The 23,493-nt window shown below is 40.2% G+C and overlaps 1 protein-coding gene across 1 annotated transcript in view; it reads left to right on the forward strand.

Annotated features, from left to right (window-relative positions):
• Positions 1-6,585, forward strand: part of Frmpd4 (FERM and PDZ domain containing 4) — a 51,249-nt gene extending 44,664 nt beyond the window's left edge. The window contains exons 12-14 of the mRNA XM_052170201.1: positions 917-1,975; positions 2,375-3,670; positions 5,119-6,585. Of these exons, the coding sequence (XP_052026161.1) occupies positions 917-1,975; positions 2,375-3,670; positions 5,119-6,443 (3,680 nt within the window). The 3' untranslated portion in view covers positions 6,444-6,585. The remainder of the gene's footprint in view (positions 1-916; positions 1,976-2,374; positions 3,671-5,118) is intronic.
• Positions 6,586-23,493: the final 16,908 nt, after the last annotated feature.

Below are 23,493 nucleotides of genomic sequence, written 5' to 3' on the forward strand. Positions count from 1 at the left end.
ATTACTACTTAGGTACAAGTAAGCTGAAAATGAGGTACCACATTTCGTTCCTTAATAAATCTAGGAGAAGTATGAAGATTCTTGACTGTATCATAACTCAAGAAAGATGAAGTCGTTATTATATCTTACCAACTACAGAATGTTAGCTCTTACTTCACAAAGTAAATGGAGTGTATTCTGGAAAAACTATCCATTATAATATCACCATCAAGGATTATAAAAGTTGTATTATATATTTCTGATCATGGATACCTTTAAGGCCCAATAATAAAAGCAAGGGCTAGATGGAATTAAGATATCATGCTCTCTTCCCAGATGCTGTTACATGTTATCAAACAGCTTCTCTACTTTGTGCAGTATCAATTTGATTAAATCTCATATCCAAGGAATCTAACACATGAGGCCTATATCAACCAGTGCTCCATTTGGAATGTTGAATAACCATTCTTCAGAGTGATAGTACAAGCCATTAAAGTACAAAACAGGCAGGACTGAGGAAATGACTCCCTAGATGAGATGCTTGTTGTACACTCATGAAGACCTGATTTTGGATTCTTAGTATCTATGTAAAAATCCATGTCTACTGGTATTCATCTATAATCCCAACACTGGGAAGGCAGAGACAAGTGGATTCCAATCAGCTGACCTAATTGAATCAGCAAGCTCCAGGTACAGTGATAAACCTTGACTCAAAACAAGATGATGAAAAATGATAAAGATAGATACCAGGAATTAATGTCTGCCTTCTCCTTGGTGATCATGGCCACACACATATGTATGTAGTGTATGCAATACATACACACACATACACAGAGAGAGAGAGAAAGAGAAGAGAGAGAGGACCTCTACCATTTCTGAGAACAGACAGCATAATAATCTACCTATCTGATCTACCTATCTGATTCTTTCCCTTTAGGATCAGAAAATAAAGGCAAGCATAATCTCCTTGGTCCTGATTGGAACTGTATGCCCCAGATGACCACCTTCATTGGCGAAGGAGAACAAGAAGCCCAAATCACATATATAGATTCTAAGCAGAAGACAGTTGAGATGGCAGACAATACCTTGTGTCCCAAAGAGCACCGGCACTTATATATCGACAACACATACAGTTCAGATGAACTTAGCCAGCCGCTGACTCAGCCAGGTGATGCTCCCTGTGAGGCTGACTATAGAAGCCTAGCTCAGCGGTCCCTTATGACCCTCTCAGGACCAGACACTCTGAAGAAAGCACAGGAATCTCCGCGAGGAGCTAAAGTGTCCTTTATTTTTGGAGATCTTGCCTTAGATGATGGCATGAGTCCCCCAACTCTAGGCTATGAAAGAATGTTAGATGAAAATCCAGAAATGCTGGAGAAGCAGAGGAATCTCTACATCAGTAGTGCCAATGACATGAAAAACCTGGACCTCACTCCAGACACAGACAGCATCCAGTTTGTGGCAAATTCTGTATATGCAAACATAGGTGATGTGAAGAACTTTGAGGCCCCTGAGGGGATAGAGGAACCCCTCTTACATGACATCTGTTATGCGGAAAACACAGATGATGCAGAAGATGAAGATGAGGTGAGCTGCGAGGAGGACCTCGTGGTGGGTGAAATGAACCAACCAGCCATCCTTGACCTGTCTGGGTCAAGTGATGACATTATTGACCTCACGACCCTGCCTCCTCCAGAAGGAGATGACAATGAGGATGACTTCCTCCTGCGTTCTCTAAACATGGCCATCGCTGCTCCCCCACCTGGCTTTAGAGACAGTTCTGATGAAGAGGACACTCAGAGCCAGGCAGCATCCTTCCATGAGGACAAAGAACAAGGCAGCAGCTTGCAGAATGAGGAGATCCCTGTATCCCTCATTGATGCTGTGCCTACCAGTGCAGAGGGCAAGAGTGAGAAGGGAATGGACCCTGCTGTCGTTTCCACACTGGAAGCCCTTGAAGCTCTTTCAGAAGAACAGCAGAAGAGTGAAAATTCAGGTTCTTTCACCATTGTTACATTTATTCACTAATAACCATTGTCATCTCATCCTTTTGAGTCATTTGTTCTTGGAGTCCTGTTATGTGGTATTTCCATTGCATACATGTCCCATTTCATAAATATGCTGAACTACTATCCTGGGGGGGTTGTCAGGTGTTTTCTTTTGTTTCTAGTTTTAAAAAAAATTAAGATGATGGCCCTCCCCCCTCTCTGGAACAACTGTGCAATAAAATCATAGTCCTTACTGCAAAGGGAAATATCTTGTTTTATTTTTTATTTTGTTTTTGTCATTGTTGTTTGTTTTCATTTTTGTACTAATACCGAGTCACATTTTCTTGCATGTCTCAAAGTGCCTCTGCTCCGGCCATTAACTGCTTCTTGTTTTTTATGGCATACAGGTGTAGCCATCTTGCGGGCTTATAGTCCCGAGTCTTCATCAGACTCGGGCAATGAGACTAACTCTTCTGAAATGACAGAGGGTTCTGAGCTAGCTGCAGCACAGAAGCAGTCGGAAAGCCTTTCCCGCATGTTCTTGGCCACTCATGAAGGCTATCACCCTCTGGCAGAAGAGCAGACAGAGTTCCCCACCTCCAAAACCCCCTCAGTGGGCTTGCCTCCAAAGTCCTCTCATGGCCTGGCTGCTCGCCCAGCAACAGACCTCCCATCCAAAGTTGTGCCTTCCAAGCAGATCCTTCACTCAGACCACATGGAAATGGAGCCAGAAACCATGGAGACCAAGTCAGTCACTGACTATTTTAGCAAACTGCACATGGGGTCAGTGGCATATTCCTGTACCAGCAAAAGGAAAAGCAAGCTTGCTGAGGGAGAGGGAAAATCCCCCCTGAGTGGGAATGTACCAGGGAAAAAACAGCAAGGAACCAAAATACCAGAAATGGAGGAGGACACCAAAGGCAAAGTTGGCACTGTGTCTTCAAGAGACAATCCACCACACCTCAGCACTTTTAACCTGGAGAGAACTGCCTTTCGCAAGGACAGCCAAAGATGGTATGTGGCCTCTGATAGTGGGATGGTAGAGAAAAGTGCAATGGAAGCACCAGCCATGAAAGCCTTTCCCAGAGGTCCAGGTCTGGGTAACAGAGAGGCTGAAGGGAAAGAGGAAGGCACTGTGGAAGGAGAAGCTGATGATCCTTCAGGACATGGCCAAGGGGACCGCTTCCTAACAGACATGGCCTGTGTAGCCTCAGCCAAAGACTTAGACAACCCTCAAGATACTGACTCTCCCACTTGTGACCATGCCACTAAGCTTCCTGAGGCTGAAGACAACGTGGCACGCCTTTGTGACTACCATTTGGCCAAGCGAATGTCATCCCTGCAGAGTGAGGGCCATTTTTCTCTACAGAGCTCTCAAGGCTCTTCAGTGGACACAGGTTGTGGCCCAGGCAGCAGTAGCAGTGCCTGTGCCACTCCTGTCGAATCGCCCCTCTGCCCATCCATGGGGAAGCACCTGATTCCAGATGCTTCTGGGAAAGGCGGGAGTTATATTTCACCAGAGGAGAGAGCCCCTGGCCATCCCAACCATGGAACCACCTTCAAGGAACTGCACCCACAGACAGAAGGGATGTGTCCACGTATGACAGCAGTGCCTGCTCTGCACACAGCCATTAATGCCGACCCCCTGTTTGGCACTTTGAGAGATGGATGCCATCGACTGCCCAAGATTAAGGAAACCACAGGTACAGCAATGATGGATTTAGTGTTTTATTTTATGTGCCAGGAGCATGGGGACCTTATTTACAACAAACCTAAAAATACAGAGTAAAAGGTAGAAGGGACCAAAAAAGACAATGGAGCTGTTTAGTAGCAATCACTGACCCATTGACAATAAAGAGTGGGTTTTGAGTCTGGAACAATATGAGAAATAGACTTTTCTCATTATAATATTGCTTTAGAATTTGATGGAGTCATTAATTTTGTTCTAAATTCTGAGTGCAGAGGCTCCCATATGACTCGCAGCTAACAAGATAGTATTGCTTAAGATCACATAGCATTTTGATTTCCTTCTTGCTGAGATCATCCCTTTCTAGTTTTGCTGTCATGTTGTTTATAGAAGGATAGAGAACAGTGAGGAAGGATTTGGGGAAGAGTCTGTGTCTCAGCAGAGTCATGCATTCTTCTCTTACCTTTGGGAGACACCTTCCTTAAAGTAATAGTCTCATATCTCCAATAGGACATCAGTGTTGAAAAGAGTTGGAAGAGTTATGACTCCCTCAAATAGCATCTGTATCAAGATGATAACACAGTCACCTTCTGTGCTCACCCTAACCAATTCCCAATCAGGCTCATCCTCATCCTAGTTTACTTAGCTGATCAGATGACCCAAGCAGATGCTCTTAATGCTCCATGTTATGACAATAGTGTTTTTCCCCATAGTGACCAGTGAAGATTACTGAGATCTCACACAGCTTAATTTCTAGTCCTACATTTTAAAAATGGCTAGAAGAGTCTTCAAATGGTTGTGGTGTTGCCTCCAAACTCACCCTTAGCTTTAGTAGCCTACTCTGGGGCAAATCATCTGTGAGTGTTACCCAGCTCATTTGTCTCTTTTGCCTTCATTACCTCTTATTCTTTTACATATAACACGTTATCTTTTCCACAAAAAGTTGAGCAGCTTGACTTCAAGCCCTATACCAAACAAACTTCACAACTCATGCTCTTAAAACTGGTGGCTGAGTTAATTATCAAGAATTCAATTAGGATGCTTAATAAATTGTAACCCATGCCCTGACTAACCCTTAAAATGAAAATTAAATATCTAAAACCTATTGGGATAATGTTTGCAGTGTGATGCTTATTTACTAATGATATACTTAACCTTTGATAACTAAATGTTAGGACAAAGGAAATTCATGAACTACAATCCTCTCCATACAAATGCTTCAAATTTCTAGACAAATCCATTGATGTCAGTAGTTCCAGAAGTAATAGACTGCAGGAACTCTTGCCATCCATTGACATGGATGAGTTATTAAGAAGCAGTCTTTGTGAAGCAGAGTAGTCCTAAAATGTAGCAACTCTTTTTAAATGGACTCCTGGGAAATGACAGGCATCACAGAGAGCAATAGTGAAAATGTCCACCCAAGGGATGCTTAACGACTCTGTTTTTCTACTACCCCTAGTGTAGCTTTGACAGAGCCTGGGAAGGAGAGACAAGGAGGCATGCCTTCAGCTTGGTCTCCACATCCTGAAGCTGATCCCATCCTGCTACCATCAAATATTCACTTGGAATCAAAGGTGCCAAGCCCAAATCAAGACCCTAATGATTTCTCCCAAGGAAACCAGGCATTCGGAGAGGCTGTGAGCTGGCGGCCAGCAGATCTGAGAAGGGGGAGCCTCAGGACACCCCCCAGCCAGAAGGCTCTCAGACATAGCAGCAGTATCCTCTCAGGACCCGTAGGTTTGGAGACCTTCCAAGAGAGAACCAAGGGTGTAGTCAGCTTGAAGTATCCAGGTATCACAGAAGCACAGGAGGTCAGTTCAGAAAGACGAGCAGAACTCCCTCTGGGGAAGAAGCTCACCAAAAGTTTTTCCCAAAACTCAATGCACTTTATCTCTGAGGGAAAGTTTCACAAAAGGTCCCCCATGTCTCACAAAGACTCAAAGGTGTATAGGACCCTACCCTTACGGAAGCTGGAAAGCAGCAACTGGAGATGCAGAGGACCCTTCAGCTACTGTTTTCTAAACCAAGGGCAGGATGAAGATGGGGATGAGGATGAAGAGGAAGGAGAGGCCACCCTTCAGGTCTCTTGTCTCTATCGACCACAGATAACCCAAGCCATGCAGGAACCAAGTAATTCATCCCTGGTTGTTGGACTGCAGAAGCAAGGGGAAGAACTGTCCAGAGGGACAGTGCTGAAGGTGTGGACAGAAGACCCAGATGGCCCAGATGACTTGGACTTCAGCAGTCTGGCTTTTGATGCCCGGATTGCAAGAATAAATGCCCTAAAGGCAAACACATATGGAATGCCCGATGGGTTTCTCGAAGCCCAGAATGATGCCAATGAGCTGCTCTGCCTTGTGAGGGCAACCAAGGCAAAGAGGGAGGAGTCACGCCCTGAAACATATGACCTTACACTTTCTCAGTACAAGCAACTGTTATCCATTGAGTCCAGACAGTTGGGAAGTGCCTGTAGGAAAATGGCAATGGCCGAGAAAAGCCCAGAAGAGATGCTCTTAGCTATGAGTTCCAGTTTTCAAGTGCTCTGTTGCTTAACAGAAGCTTGCATGCGGTTAGTGAAAGTCGTGAACTCTGAAATACAGCGGCAAGAAATTGTAGCGAAGATTGATGAAGTGGTCATAAACTATATTTGTCTCCTGAAAGCTGCTGAGGCAGCCACTGGCAAGACCACTGGGGATCCTAATATTGGGCTATCGATGCGACATTCAACCACCATGGCCGCTCTTGTAAGCACACTAACACGTTCTCTCAAGATGCTTTTAAATAAATAAATATGGAAGTCACATCATAATCTATCTTTGCAAAGCCATACATGAACTTTTCTTTACTTTCTGTGTACAATGAACAGATGTCTCCTTTCTTCTCTCTGTATATTTTGTTCTTTTATATAAAATAGGAGATAGAAGTTACATTGATGAAATGTTGAAAAGTCTTAATCAGATGTATTCTGTTTATATTATACAAATATACATGTAGAAGGAATATATGAGAAAATGAAAACATTTGGCTATTTTCCATATAGTCAAAACTCCAAGCATATATGAAATTTTAAATTCTACATTGGTAGAGGAAAACAATGAATCCTATCCCCTCTCCTTCCAAATGGATACTTGGAGACCCTGTCATTCATAATTAGAAGAAAAGCCAAAATAAAAAAAATAGAAAAGAAATCAAAATGTATATAAAACAGTACCTGTGTTTTAAAATTATAATTTTTAAACATTGGAAGTAGCAAAAATATATTTAAAATTCAAGAAGCTATTATGAATTATTAGGAAATATATATAATAAATTAACTTTTTGCTCATAGTGTTTTGTTATTAGATGCTTTCTTCCAAGAATCCCCACATATTAAATTTTGGTTTACGCTATTTGGGCTATAGATTGGCAGGGGTGGGCAGATTCCATTTTTTCAGCATAAATGCTTTTTTGCAGTATTTCTAGACTTAAAAAGTTCCCCAAATAAAACAACAGGGGAAATGATGGGCAGGATCCTAGGCAATAGCTAAAGGTATGGGTTGTTTAGTTATATAAAATAAATGGAATTAGTAATGCCAAAATTAAATTGTTTGATGAAAAAGAGATCTGCTTTGACTCAATGTCAAAATACATAAACCAAAGGCATTATTTCCTTCCAACTCAACCATGAAGCTTACAATTTCCTTTAGAGAACACCTAGTAAAGTGTTTGTAGAATTACACAAAAGCAGAAGATTTAATGAGCACAAAAGTGCAGGCCCAGTAATGTAAATCAGAGTGCATCCCAGCACCTGGGAAGCACAACTCAGCCTTCAGCTCCTAGCCCTCAGCTCCATGAAGGGCTTTCTGTGGGCCCTCTACTACAGGAGCATGGCTAGCAACAAAATGTGGAAGGACAGCCTACTACTGGGATAAAATTTCAAATCTAGTATGTTCCAGAAAATCAAGGAGAGACGACTACTCTCATAATTGAAACCATGTTTCAAAAGGTAGTATTTACCTAATGAGTACTTCATTTGGTGGATAGAAATACAAAATCTGAACAGAAACATGGTAAATTTGACTATTTCAAGTGAAACTAAGGGAATACAAAGGTGTATTCTGAACTGTCATCACTCAAATTATATCTTTGGGTCAAAACAAAAGAAGGCAAACTCTTCAATCATAAGTAAAATTGATATGTACATATGTAGTTTCTGGATCACTCCGTAGTCAAGCTCCCCACATTCCTATTTCTGTAAATGGCTTAGAATAAGAGTAGTATAGCAAGAACCAATATTTCCCATTCTGTAGCCTGCCATGCAGGGGACCTAGCAAGGTCTACAGTTGCTATTTCTCTCTGGTCAGCCATTCATTCCACAGAGACTCAGCAAATGCAACACCACAGATTTACAGATTGTCACCAATGAAAGGAGTTCAAACATGTGTTGTTATAAATAATGTTTGACTAAATAATAAAACATTATTTCACTACAATTCTAAATATTTGGTGTTTTGCTGTTGAGAGACATTAGTGGTGTTTACTGTGGAAAATCTTAGCAAATATTCTGTGTACTATAATACAAACAATAATAGGATGTGTGCTCTGTGTCAGACAATGTGCTCAACATTATTATCACATGTATTATCTCATTTAATCATGTCTATGATCTCTTGGTTTGGACACTATCATTAGTTCCGTCTGGAGGCATTGTGGTTTACTAATTATGAAATGTGGGGCTTGGGATCAGAAACATCTTGATTTAAATTTTGGTCCTGCCATTCCCTAGCCCTTTCATCTTGGGAAAGCTATCTTTTTTCAGTCTTGATTTCCTTATTGTGAAATGGACTTCAGTAATGAGATCTATTTCCATAGGGTTTTCACAGGTTTTAAGTAAAACTGTGTATTGTAAAGTTCTTACCACAATATCTGATGGAGAATAAGTATTCAATGTTAGATATTATAATCATAATTGTTGTGTTAAATATATTGCCCAAGATACTGTGTGGAGGATGTTTGTTTTGGATGCATATTGTATCCTGACTGTATGCAGAACACATTGTGTGTAGTGCATATTCTGAAAAGAAGCATACAAGGAAATAATGGTCCTTTTTCAAATTGCAAATCTAGGTAGAATGTCCTACTCCATTGTGGTTCTTTGAGAAGCCTCAGGAAAATAGCTCTGGGTCTTTCTAGCCAATCTCTCATTTCCTGTGGCATTTCCAGTAAGTTTCTGTTCTCCTAAACACTTTACTATCCAAAAATCTCATAAGGACCCCTCACCTTCATTAAGCATGGGGCTCCTAACTTGAGTTTGTGTCCATTAGAGTAGAGGAAGAACATATTAGAATGATACTTGTGTTTATTTTTATCTAGTTTTTTTATGTTTGTGTATGTTTTATAATGGCATAATAGTACAGTGGTACATGTACATAATTTTAAATAAATAAATAAATAAGCAAATAAACAAGCATAAGCCTGGTGCATGTATGCAAAATGCTGTCGCGGGTAGTGTTGCATTCACTAAATTTTGAAGAACATGGAACTGGCACTGAAATGTGTTTACATTCAGAGTCCAGCCTGTTTTCCCCACCACTCTCTCACCACTTTTATTTAGCTGTCATTATAAAAAGGCACAAATGCATGCAGGAATCCACGCAATGATAAAAGGTGCCAACTGGTGACTCCTTGGACATGAACTGATCAGTATTACTTGCTCCATTTCAACAAACCTCCTCCCAACCTGTAAGATTTAGAAGCTCCCTGGTATCGTGTCACTTAATCCATGAGTATCTCATTTGGAATCTTGTAGGAATAAGAAATTTTAAAATAACTGCAACACCACTTCACAGATAAAAAATGAACAATTCCTCCCTGTCATTAAACAAACATTACAGAAATAAATGGTAATGAAAATGAACATCCTTTACAAATTGAGCCTCCAGAGACCTTGAGCATAATACTGCCATCTTTCCCCCACCCACTTCTCTTTATTTATCAGTATTTTCATTCATTTCATTCTTCTGAGTTTAACTTTGAACTCAGTTGTGTGAGCACATTAATCTTAATTCATTCATATGTCATGTAAGTGGATTTGTCAAAAGGAACATTGTAGGCATGAGAGAGAGAGCTGTCATGTGAAAAACAGTCAGCAATTGTTAAGATCCACTATTTGATACAGTTGCATCAAGGTCAAATTTAACTTGGAATCCACCAGTTTTGGGCTCAACAGGAACGAACCTAATCACATAAGTAATTATTTTCTAGAAAATAGAGGCTGAAGATAACTTTTGAAACCATCAGCTGCAATACAACCACAAGAGTTTGATTAATTTTGCTAAGAACACCATCTCTTCACGGTAAACACTCTACATTTGCTTATATTCCATTTGCATATTCTTCCAATGCCAATTATCAGTTACCTTAGTGCTATTTCTGAGCCACTCAGAATGTTGCTTTAATCTCTTCTGTCTGCATTTTCCTTTATTTGGCAATGGGGCAATTTATTCTTTACTACTCATTGAGCTACTGATAACTGTGTTTTAAACTGGAAAATGGAGAGTGAATCAGTTTTGTTCAGCCAATTCCTCATCTTTTCTAAACACTTAGGAACATTAATGTGGGCCATGTGCAAGATCCTGGGTTTCATCCCCAGAAGTTAGGGGAAATGGAAGGTGGGGGAAGGGGAAATAAATAGGGAAATAAAAGGAGGAAAGATGCACACAGAGGGGATATTTGTGGGTAATCAAAGCACATGAATATTACATATTCTCTAATCTGATTTTGTTTCCTTTGAATGTGGTTACCTTGGTGGGGGTGGGGTGGAGTGGGGGTGTGTGTGTGTGCGTGCACGCACATGTGCTTGGGCAGGTGTGTGGCCCACCTGCTTGCCTGTCAATGAGACTAGCTTTCCATCTGGCTTTATAGATTTCAATACTTGTTTCCTTTCTGATAGTACATAAATTTTGAAAAATACATATACTTATAATGTGACTGGTTCTCATTTAAAAGCAGGTTGCAGTAATAGCTACTCAGCTTTAAAGTATCATCTGAAATGTTTATATTCATAACTTGATAGCATCACTAAACCTGATATTCTTAGTTATTCCAGTTATTTGTGGGCTACATATCTCACTTAAAACATTTTAAAATTGATCTTTGAGAATTTCATTTCATATATATGCATATGTATGAAATATATGTTGAGATATCTATCCCAATTTTTCCTCTTCAGATTGCTCCAATGCACCTATCCCCTGTCTTCCTTCACAATAACTCCTCAATTAGAGGTAGGTCCTCATGAGCTCCTCTATCTCCCATGCTGGAAGAGGAATTTTAGTTGGCCTGATATTGTGCAGTTGACCACAACTGCTGTGGGTTCATGAATGCATTACCCATATCATGACCACAGGACAACATTTCATAACACTACTCCCCATACTCAGGTTCTTACATTCTCCCCACCTCTTCTTGCATGATGTTTCCCTATCTTGGGAGGGGGTTGATAAATTTCAAATCCCCTACATAGGAGATCCATGGAAAAATGATCTGTCTACTAAATGTTGTTGCTGCACAAAATAATGAGATGAAATAAATCTCTACTCTGCTGGAAATTCCTACTCAGCTGGAAAAAAAGGTAATTATCCCATGTAGCTTATAAAATTAACCCACTGCCTTCAGCTGAGATTCCTCTGGTTTTCTTCACCATATTTATAATTACATCTCAATTATCTCTTACATATTCATTTTAGAGCCTTAGATTTGTTTTGTTTTCCTTTTGCTTATTCTCATTTTAGAGTTCATAACCTGAACTGAAATTCTGGGCCATTTGTGAGGGCTTATTCACAATATATAGTTAAAACTCACTATACTCACAGATATATTTGGTGCTGTACATTTTTATTTTCTTACTCTCTGAGAATGATATACATGCATATGGTGTGTTTTGATCAATCCCAGCTCACTCTTTCCCCGCCAACCCTTCCCTTAACTCCCCATCACATTCTTCTCCATGTACTCTGTTTTTAAGCCCACAGAGTCTACTTAGTGCTGCCTTTTTGTGCAGGAATGTAGGACTAGCTACTGGCGCATGGTAGCTTTTCAGTGAGATTATCCCTGAAGAAATCTGACTCCTCCCCCACCAGCTACAAGCTGCCAGTGGCTCCTCAATTAAGGTTAGGAGTCCATGATCCTTGTTCAAATTCATGGGGTGATTTTGCCTACACTGTTCTTGTGTATGTAGTCACAGCCACTGTGAGTTCATCTGTGGAACAGCCTTCTCACATCCAGTAAAACAGTTTCACAGCAAATATACACTGCTTCTAACCTTCTAACTCTTACAGTCTTTCTGACTGCTCTGCCATGATGACCCTTGAGTCTTGGGGGCAGGAATGTGATACAGGTGTCCCATTAGAACTGAGAACTCTGTGATATCTACTACAAAAAGCAACTTCTTTGAGATGGGTAGACAGATCTATAAATATAGACATAAAAAATTAGGGGGCAGTTTAATACTGTGTCCATTTAGCAGAATAAAATCATTAGGTTCTTCCTGGGGATTATGATTATAGCCATTCATGGGCCTTTGGCCCAATTAATGGTACCAGGCATAAGTTCTATGTAGTGGGCCTCAAATCAAATCAGAACATATTTTGTTACTTCCATAACATTTGTGGAAGTGGGAATGCCTTTCTAGGCCAGTACTTATCAGGTCACAAGGCTCACAAGAGAGTAAGACTCTTGATCAGTCTCATGTAGTGTGCAGGAGTATGGGGAGAGAAAACTGACACTACAGATCATAGAAAAAGTGAAATGGAAACCAACTATAGAAGCTTCATAACAGGACCTTAACAGGTTTCTTGGAAACCTCCAACAAAATGCTATTTCTGGAGTTTCATTGGTGCCTGATACCTATGTAGCTTGTCCTTTCATCAATGATCCATGACTGTTTCCCCTTACTTAAAAAGTAATGATTCTACTCACTCATTTAACACCTATGGATAACCTCCTAGTGTGGACTGATATTGTACAGGCATGGTTATCAACATGACCAATAAACCTCTGTCAAAGATAGTATAGCTATTCTAGAATGGGCAATAACCTTTATCCTTCTCTACCAAAGAGGAGTTCCTAGGCTAGAATGCCATCCTAGCAGCCCTCATTTCCATGATACATCTGAATGAGAAGATGGAAAGCTGAGACTTATATGTAGGTCCACCTTAGTGACCAGAATAACCTACAGCTATGAAGAAATAGCTGTCAAAAGTTGAATACTCTCCTTCTGGTTAATTGCAAATGTCTGCGGACATTAGAAAATTTAGTGAAACTTGTTTGGGTTTTGCTTGTTTGTTTGCTTTTTAAGATAGGGTCTCACTAAGTAGTCTAGACTGGCCTAGAACTTGTTGCCCTCTTGCCTTGGCCACCTGAGTTCTGAGACTCTAGCTAAGAACCACTTCGCCTACCTTTCCAGTAGTTTAAATGACCAGATTGCCAGGTATGAACACAATCTGGTCTCTTTAGTGAAGCCATGCCTCATAAAATGAAGAATCTAGATTAGCAAACATGATCAAGATATTCAGATATACTTGAGAGAAATTCTTTTTGTGAAGCTCATTCACTAAGATCCATGAATAGACACCATAAAAAGCCCTTTCAAAGGCCCAAGCAATAAGCAAATGACATCAGAAACCAAAGAACAGAAACAAGTCTTTCTAATAAAACCGTACCAAGAATAGTTTGAAAAGTTAAGTGATTCAACAAATTGCCACACTCTTTTCTACATTTGGATGAGCACCCATGAGTTTTCACATTTATGCTTTGAGTCTTGGGAAATATCTCCAAGAATGCTTTTTTCTTTTGTCACTTTCTCTGAAACACCTTCATTCTTTTTTCTCAAGCACTCTTCTTCATGTCTCTGGCTGAAGCCCTCTATTCCTGAATGAAGATACTGTCAGTGTCCCAACCCGCAAGACAGTCAACAGAGTCCCCGGAACTACCTAGGGAAAGACAAGAGACAAGAGAAACGAGAAAAGGACAGCAAGTCTGTATTCCGATCAAGCTGTCAAATTTTATTTTTTTACACAAGCCAATATAAAGGGAAGCTCACAAGGTTTGGGAGGGGTAAAGGGGGAACAATCTCAGGGGGTTGACATCATTTCTAAGAAACAATTTATCAGAGTTTCTGGGGAAAGCTAGTTATTGCTGCTGGAATTTTGGCATGATAAAAAGGGGGTCATGAGGAGGTGATGTGGAAAGGAGTTGCTATAGTAACCTATCCACAAATGAGCTTCAAAAGGAGGGGTTTTGAGATCTATGTAAGAATGGCTCCTGGCATGGAGATCTAAGTGAGAATGACTCCTGGTTTCGAGATCTCCTGGCATCAAGATCTAGGTGGGGATGGATCCTTGTATCGAGAGCTCTTGGCATTGAGATCTAAGTGAGGATGGCTGTTGGAATATCAGCCCCACTGTCTGCTACTTCTTCACTTACTCCACCTCCAGAATAGCTACTTTCAGTTTCTTTGTGGCACTTTCAGCTTTGCTGACTAGTTCTTTTCCCTCTGTTCCCCTTTTAAAGATGTCTGAGGTCTTATCACTTGGGGAACCAAAGGAGGCAGCACAGCTATAGTATCTGTTCACTGTGCAGAAACTGAGCAGCAGGTCCTCAATGAGTTGCTACTATCAGCCTTTGAAAGAAAGGACATGACTGTCTACTAACCATCACACACATACATACAAACACACATGAACACATGCGCACACACACACACACACACACTTCACAGTGACTTAATCACAGTGCAGTAATATGTGAATTGCACACATATCTCTTCTTCCTCCAAATCTGAATATTTTTGATTTTGCATACACTTGAATTTTTCAAAATACATCCTTCCCAACACAGTTGGAACCTACATGAACCTACAGGATCTCAGAACTGGAGCTTTGCTCTCCTTAGTCTTAATATTTTTACCTGGTATTGGATCCAACTTACATCTTAGTTGGGTTTCAAAACGACTACAAAGTTAATGGAATTCTTCAGCTGAACATGTTCTACAGATGTGTGTGTGAAGAGAGAGAGAGAGAGAGAGAGAGAGAGAAGGAGAGCAATGGAGAGAGAGAGAGCAATGGGAGACATGTTTTGTGAATGTCAATTGAAATTTGCACCATCCCCCCCTCTCTCTCCTTTCTCCCCTTTGTTTCTCCTGTCACTTATACAAAATATTACCATGGAGACGAGAAGGGTAGCACTTCTCAAGGTAAAATGTACCAGTCTCTCAATTTGAGTTCCAGTTCTAAAAGAGAGAGAGAAACTTACAGTGACACACATTAATTATTTCAAAATCCCTATGGATCAGGAATTTTGACATAGCTGGTCTCACAAGGTTTTTATCAAGGTTATATGCCTGGGATGAATTTTCATCTGAAGGCACGGTGGGCAATGAGTCAGTTTCCAAGCTCGTGTATGTTGTTGGAAGAATATATTTCCTTACAACCATTTCCCTACAGCGCTGGCATTTTGCTGGCTGTGAAAACCAGAGTCAGCTTACCATTCTGTAGAGTTTATATTATAAAGCCCTAAAGAAGAAGCCTTAAAGAGATCCCCAGCTCCATTTTAAGGGTTTTCATCTAATCATGTCAGGCTAATGTTAATCATACTTTTAATCTCCCTAAAAACTGGGGCTGGAGAGATGACTCAGCATATATTAATCAGGGTTCTCTAGAGTAACAAAACTTAAAGAATGAATCTATGTATATATAGAAAGGAGATTTATTAGAATGACTTACAGGCTGCAGTCCAGCTGATCCAACAATGACTTGCTATGAATGAAAAGTCCAAGAGCCCAGTCGTTGTTCAGTCTAGGGGCTGAGATATCTCATCTGGTCTTCGGTACACACTGGATTCCCAAAGAAGTGGGCTATATGCCCACGAAGGAATGGATGTGCTAGCAGGATGAGGCCAAGCAGGCAAGAAACAAAAGCTTCCTTCTCCCATGTCTTTAAATAGGCTTTCAGCAGAAGGTGAGGCCCAGATTACAGATAAGCCTTCCTACCTCTAAAGTTATGGCTTAAAGGTGTTGATTCCTAACTCAAAGATTGAGATTACAAATGGAACCTCCCACTTCAAATTAAGCAAAATTGCCCTCATAATTGTACCCTTTATTGTAGGCTCTAGTCCCATATATTGTCAAATTGACAACCAAGAACAGCCATCACAGAACACTCATTGCTCTTTCAGAGGGTACCAGTTCAGTTCCCAGAACCCTCATCAGATAGCTCAAATGATTATATCTACAGCCCCAGAGGATCCAATGCTGTATTCTGACCTCTTTGGATACCCATACTTGTTCGTACATACTAACACACACACACACACACACACCATGCACACACGAATAAAGAAAGAAACAAACAAAGAAAAAAAGAAAGAAACAAAGAAAAAAAGAAACAAAGAAACAAAGACCTAAATTATCTAAAAAAAAAAAAAGTTGGAACTTTAAGTCCTTCTCTAAACTTTCTCCTCTAATGTATGCTAAGTTAGAGGTACATGATACACAGACCCTCTTCGTATTGCAGGGAAGAGTGTTGGACAGTGAATGAACAATGAGGACAGGAATCATGGCATACTATCCAAGGATTTTGCCTCAATTACTGACTCAAAAGACCACATATTCTCCTGGTCAGAAGGAGAAATGGCGACATTCCTTCTAGTACAGAAATACAGTCCCTGTGTGAGTCATTAAAGGCCACAGGGGACATTTTTGGCCTTCTTTGTCCTGGCTCAGGCCCATGCTCTAGAAATATTTCTGTGTTAACATGCCAAGTTGCCCCAGGGATGGAAAGTCCAATAATTATGATGTACTGACCTGTGTGGGTCAGGATTTTATTAGTGCTAAATCCATAGGTAAGCTTCTTGTGGCAATGTGACTTTTCTGACTGCACTCATTTTAGAGTCAAGTTATAATGTCGGGATCAGCATAGATGGAATAATTCAACCTGACAGGTGAATTATTGAAGATGCTGAACTTTAGTGTAACTATGCCTTTCTCAAGTATTTATAGGGCATGAGGATGAGGTCAGCTCAGGTCACTTGCTCCTACGTTATTCATCTGGCAACAAAGCCTGTGCATTCAAGTTCAGTTCCCCAACAGATTCCACTTGGAACTCCCAGACAGAGTACCTTGAGAAGATGCTGTTCCCTTCATGCACTCTCTAGCAAAGATGAGTATCAAGTAAATTCTCTATACATCCTATGCCCTTTCGAAAACCATATCAAGCTACGCTAGGAAGAATGGGCTAAGACAAAGTCTTACCCTATAACTCAGCCTGGACTAAATTCAGTAAGTAGAACAGGCTGTCATCAAACTCACAGCAACCCTTTTATCACTGCCTTGCAAATGCTGAGATTATAGATGTGAGCCACCACACCTGGATGAAGCGAAATTATTGAATCAGATTTACAGAATTGGAGCACTCTGTCTCTCATACTGCTTGAATTTATTTACAAAGGTATCGTAATACAGACACGCACATATACACGTTCACTATTGCAAAAGATGTAAAGAAGTGTACTCAATAATCCATGCAGAACCAAATTTGGCTTTTGTCCCCCATTTTGTCTACACATCTTAGTCCTGCCAAACAAGCTGATGGTCTGTTTTTTGAGTATGGGAATAATGATACCCATAATAGTCACCAAATATATTCATTTAGTATGCCAGATCCTGTGTTGAATAATCTTGATGCAAAATTATTACATCCAATTCTCAGAACTATCAGAGATAAAATTATCTTCTCAATTTTTAAGAAAGAAAATTGAGGCTAGAGTCTCTAAACAACATATCCCAAATACTACAAGTCAGAGACTTAAGATTTGAACTCACCAGGCTCAGATGGTAGAGGCAGGAAAACTGCCACAAATTCAAGATCACTTGATTTACATAATGAGGCCCTGCCTGTGAAAAAATAGAATTGCAATTTTCCTTTGTATTTTAAAATCAAGTAACCTACTTGATTTTAATAAAAGAAATGCCAGTATGTAGTTTGTTGTTGTTGTTGGTGGTGGTGGTGGTGGTGGTGGTGTTAATAATAGTCGTGGTGCTGGTGCTGGTTGTACTGGTGGTGGTGGTTTCAGTTAAGTTGCACTAAAGAAAGCCAGCCAGTGAGATATTGTGTAGACAGCAGTGCCTTAGTCCAAGCTTGATGAACTGAGTTCAATGCCTGGGACCCATAGGTGGAAGGAGAGAACAGATTTCTATAAACTGTCCTTTATCCTCCAACACACTTGTCATGGCCTACTCCTTCCCCACACAACATAGATAAATTCTGCCAAAGAACTCACTACCCAAACCAGTTATCATCAGTCTCAATTCTGAGATAATTGCAGAATTCATCTGTTTTCTAGATGTTAGTGTTGTTTATTTGGTGATTCTGGTTTTGCAACAAAGGACCTCAGCATACTAAGCACATGCTCTAGCCTAGCCTGCCCCGGTTTCTGTCTTCAGTTTCTCTTAAGTAGTTTTTCATAGATATAGTGAATCTAACTTCATGGCTTGTTAATATTGAAATTACTTTCATCAGCTACCCTTGAAAAATAATAAATACACTCAATTATATCACACTTACTCTCTCTTCTTCTCCTCTAACATAAGTTCCATAGGGACATTATTATGTTCTTGTCTTGGTTATTTATTTAGCTTCAAATTCTATCCTTACCATGTTGGATTTTGTTCAACCTTCTTTAGATTCTCTGTCTGACTTTTTACCTATGAGAAATGAAGTGTTTTGTGTCTGCTTCATCCCTTCCCACCATTTAATTACACCTTCTTTCTATCCTAGGCCACCATTTCCCCCTATTTACATAATTAGGATTCCCGCAAATAATAATATTATTTGTAGTAATTAGGGATCACTTCTCTTTAAACCAATGTAGCCAGAGAAATAACACGGCCAACTTTCTTCACAAAACCATGAACTTGGACTAGGAAGAAATGTTTGTAGAGAACCAGGAAACTTGAGTTCAGTTCCCAGAAACAACATTGTAAAAGGTGAGCATGACAACATGGGCTTTTAATCTCAATACCGAGGATGTGGAAACATGTAAGATCTCTGGAGCTACTGGCTGCCCAGCCTAACTTAATAAGCAACATTCAGGTCAGTGAAAAACATGCTTCCAAAAGATGAACTGGATAACACTTGATGAGACACATCAAAGTTGACCTCTGACTTCCACATGTACACACAGAGAGAGAGAGAGAGAGACAGAGAGAGAGAGACAGAGAGAGAGGTGGGGGGAAGGAGAGGGGGGCAGGGAGGGAGAGAGACCTCACAAGTTTATCCAAAGTTCTTCCATAGGATGAAGCAAAAAGCCCTAGGCATGCAAGGAAATGAGAGCTAACTGAATTGACTATATGTGAGGCAGTGCATCTCAAAATGTGTCCCCTCAACAAATCATATCAGCATCATCTAGAAACTTAGAGAAAATGGCAGCAATTGGGCTTCAGCAAAGACCTAGGAAATGGCAGTATGTAAACATATGTGAATTAGTGTGTCTTCCATATGACTCTAAAGCATACTCAAGTTTGAGACTTGCCTGCCGAGTAAAGAATAAATACAATTTAAGATCCACTATCCTTCATACCATTATATGTTGTCTTGTGAGTTAAATCATTTAAACTATGTTGTAAAAGTTAAATCTATACATAAAGACTTTGATTAATATTTCCAGAAGAACTTTAGCAGTATAAGATGGTAACGAGTTCCACAAGAGAAATCAGAGTATGTGATATACAGCTGGGTGGGAGGGGAGAGTTAGGCATTTACTTATATTTGTTCATGACAAAAAACAAAGAAACCTCAATATCTGAAATTTACAAAAAAAATGTATAATATTTGAAGAAGAGGTATCTTACAGACTACTTTAAAAAATCAAATAAGGCAGTACATTAAATTTCAATTTTTCCCATCATAAATGTATTGCAAGTAATTCTTTAACATGGTATGAAAGGATCATTATCTGCTCAGTACTCGCCCCAAGACCAAGTTCTCAGCACAAAGGAAATTTACTTGCCCCAGAGGAACAAAGGTCAAGGAATAAGAGACAATGGTGGGAGATAGAAGAAAAGAGAAAAGGGGAAGAGAGCAAGGGAGAGGAGGCAGGGAATATGTCCTAGAATGGGAGAAACAAAGGGTACCTGAAGACAGACATGAATCATAGGCAATGGCAGTTTACAAAGGAAAAAATGGAAAACCCGTGTTAGAATGAGGTGTCTAATTTTGATTGGATATTAATTAGGTGACCCAAAGGGAACTTTTGAGTGCCGGACTTCAATACTTTGATAGCCAGACCTTAGCAGTCAGCCTCAGGAGGAAAAGGTGGAAAAACAAGAAAAGATATCTTGGGGCTAGCTTTAGGAATGTAATCTAATGATTTTTAACAATGCAGAGGGAATGGGTAGAAGGGCAAAGCCTGCCAATGCCATGCTTGCCATGCTGTCCCTAATCCTTAAAATGTGTTGCTCACCAGTGGACAGATCATTGAAATAGAAATTAAACAGAGACACAGTGAAACTAACAGAAGTTATGAACCAAATAGATTTAACAGATATCCACAAAACATTTCACCTTAAAACAAAAGAAGACATCTTCTTCTCAGCACCTCTTGGTACCTTCTCCAAAACTGAACATATAATTGGTGACAAAACAACCCTCAGCCAATACAAGAAGATTGAAATAATACCATGAATCCTATCAGACCACGATGGCCTAAGGCTGGTCTTCAAGAACAGCAAAAACTACTACACATGGGAACTGAACAACTCTCTACTCAACGATAACTTGGTCAGGGAAGAAAAAAAGAAAGAAAGACCTCCTAGATTTTAATGAAAATGTTGATACATCATAAGAAAACTTATGGGACCCAATGAAAGCAGTACTAAGAGGAAAGTTCATACCACTGAGAACCCTGGTAAAGAAACTGGAGAGATCTTACACTAACAACACCACACCTGAGAGCTCTAGAACAAAAAGAAACAAACTCACCCACAAAGGCAGGAAATAATCAAACTCAAGCAAAATTAACCAAATAGAAACAAAGAAAACAATACAAAGAATCAACAAACCAGGAGCTGGGTCTTTGAGAGAATCAACAAGATAGATAAACCTTTAGCCAGACTAACCAGAGGGCACAGAAACAGTATCCAAATTAACAAAATCAGAAATGAAAAGGGAGACAACAGAAATGGAAAATATTTAAAAAAAAAAATCAACAGATCCTACTATAAAAGCCTATACGCAATAAAACTGAGCAATAGTAAGAAAATTAGACATGTTGATCAATGGAATAGAATTGAAGACCCAGAAACAAAACCAGACACTTACAGACACTTAATCTTTGACAAAGAAGCCAAAAAATATAAATTGTAAAAGGAAAGCATCTTCATTAAATGGTGCTGGTCTCACTGGCTGTCTGTATGTAGAAAAATGAAAATAGACCCATATTTGAACCTTGCACAAAGCTCAAGTCCATGTGGATCAAGGACCTCAACATAAAACCAGATACACTGAATCTAATAGAATGAAAGTGGGAAATAGCCTCGAACTCACTGGCACAGGGGGAAATTTCCTAAACAGAACTCCAATGACTCAGGCTCTAAGATCAAGAATTGATAAATGGGACCTCGTGAAACTGGAAAGCTTCTGTAAGGCAAAGGACATAGTCAATAAAACAAATCAGCAAACTGCAGATTGGGAAGAAATCTTCACTAACCCCACATCTGATAGAGGACTAATATCCCAAAAATATAAAGAACTCAAGAAACTCACCAAAAACTAAACAACCCAATCAAAAAAAATAGATTATAGAACTAACCAGAGATTTCACCACTGAGAAATCTCTCGAATGACTGAGAAGCACCTAAAGAAATGTTCAAAGTCCTTAGTGATCAGAGAAATGCAAATCAAAATGCCCCTGAGATTCCACCATCAGAATGACTAAGATCAAAACCACAGGTGACAACACTGTTGGAGAAGATGTGAGGAAAGAGGAACACACCTCCATTGCTGGTGGGATTGCAAACTGGTACACCACTCTGGAAATCAATCTGGAGGTTCCTCAAAAAGTTGGAAATAGATCTACCTGAAGACCCTGTTATACCACTCTTGGGAAGATACCTAAAAGATGCCCCACCATACCATGTGTTCTGCTATGTTCATAGTGACCTTATTTGTGATATCCAGAAGCTGGAAACAACCTGGATGTCCCACAGCAGAAGAATGGATACAGAAAATGTGGTTCATTTACACAATGGAATACTACACAGCTATTAAGAACCAAGACACCAGAGAACCAAATAACCCTATTAAAAATAGGGGACAGAGCTAAACAAAGAATTCTCAACTGAGGAATATCGAATGGCTGAGAAACACCTAAAGAAATGTTCAAAATCCTTAGTCATCGGAGAAATGCAAATCAAAACAACCCTGAGATTTCACCTCACACTAGTCAGAATGGCTTAGATCAGAAAGTCCTGAGACAGCAGGTGCTGGAGAGGATGTGGGGAAAGAGGAACACTCTTCCTCTGCTGGTGGGATTGCAAACTGCTACAACCACTCTGGAAATCAGTCTAGTGGTTCCTCAGAAAATTGGGCATAACACTACCAGAAGACACTGTTATACCACTCCTGGGCATGTACCCAGAGGATTCTCTAGCATGTAATAAGGACACATGCTACACTATGTTCATAGCAGACTTATTTATAATATCCAGAAGCTGGAAAGAACCCAGATGTCCCTCAGTGGAAGAATGAATACAGAAAATGTGATATATTTACACAATGGAATTCTATTCAGCTATTAAAAACAATGCATTCATGAAATTCTTAGACAAATGGATGGAATTTGAAAATATCATCCTGAGTAAGGTAACCCAATCACAAAAGAACACAAATGGTATGCACTCACTGAGAAGTGGATATTAGCCCAGAAGCTTGGAATACCCAAGACACAATTCATATATAAAATGATGTCCAAGAAGGAAGAGCAAGGTATGGATACTCTGGTCCTTCATAGAAGGGGGAACAAAATTCCTACAAAAGGAGATACAAAGAAAAAATGTGGAGCAGAGTCTGAGGGAAGGACCAACCAGAGACTACTCCCACCTAGTAATCCATCTCATATACAATTACAAATCCCAGACACTATTATCGATGCCCACAAGGACTTGTTGGACATCAAAGGGATGAGGGGCCCTTGGTCCTGGAAAGGCTCAATGCTGCAATGTGGAGGAATGCTGGGACAGGTAAATGGGAGAGGGTTGATTGGGGAACAGTAAGAGGGGAGATGTGCTCTTAGACTTTCTGGGAGTGGGGGTAGGGGGTCGAACCAGGGAAGGGAACATTTGAAATGTAAATTAAGAATATATCTACTAAAAAAAAAAAAAAAAAAAGAACCAGAACAGCCTGAGTTTGCAGGCAAATGGATGGAACTAGAAAATATCATACTGAGTGAGGTAACTCAGACCCAAAAGGACATGCATGGTACGCACTCACTAATAAGTGGATGTTAGCCCTCCCCCCCCAAAAAAGTACAGAGTACCCAAGACACAATCCACAGAACTCGAGTCAACAAGCTGAAGTGCCCAAGTGAGGGCCTTTGGAATGGAGTTCCACTTGGAAAGGAGAAGATAGCAATCACAAGTTGTGGGTGAGGGAGGGACCTGGGAGGGAAAGTGGACAGGGGGAGAGAGTGGGGAAGAGGGGAACTGCATCTGGTATTGGGTGAAGGAAAAGGACTGAAGCCCTGAGGGCCAGCAGAAAGAATGGAAACAGGCAACCTCGGGAGGCAGGAGATGGGGGAGATCCTCCA

The sequence above is a fragment of the Apodemus sylvaticus genome, chromosome X (assembly GCF_947179515.1).
Source record: "Apodemus sylvaticus chromosome X, mApoSyl1.1, whole genome shotgun sequence".
Classification (NCBI taxonomy): Eukaryota; Metazoa; Chordata; class Mammalia; order Rodentia; family Muridae; genus Apodemus; species Apodemus sylvaticus.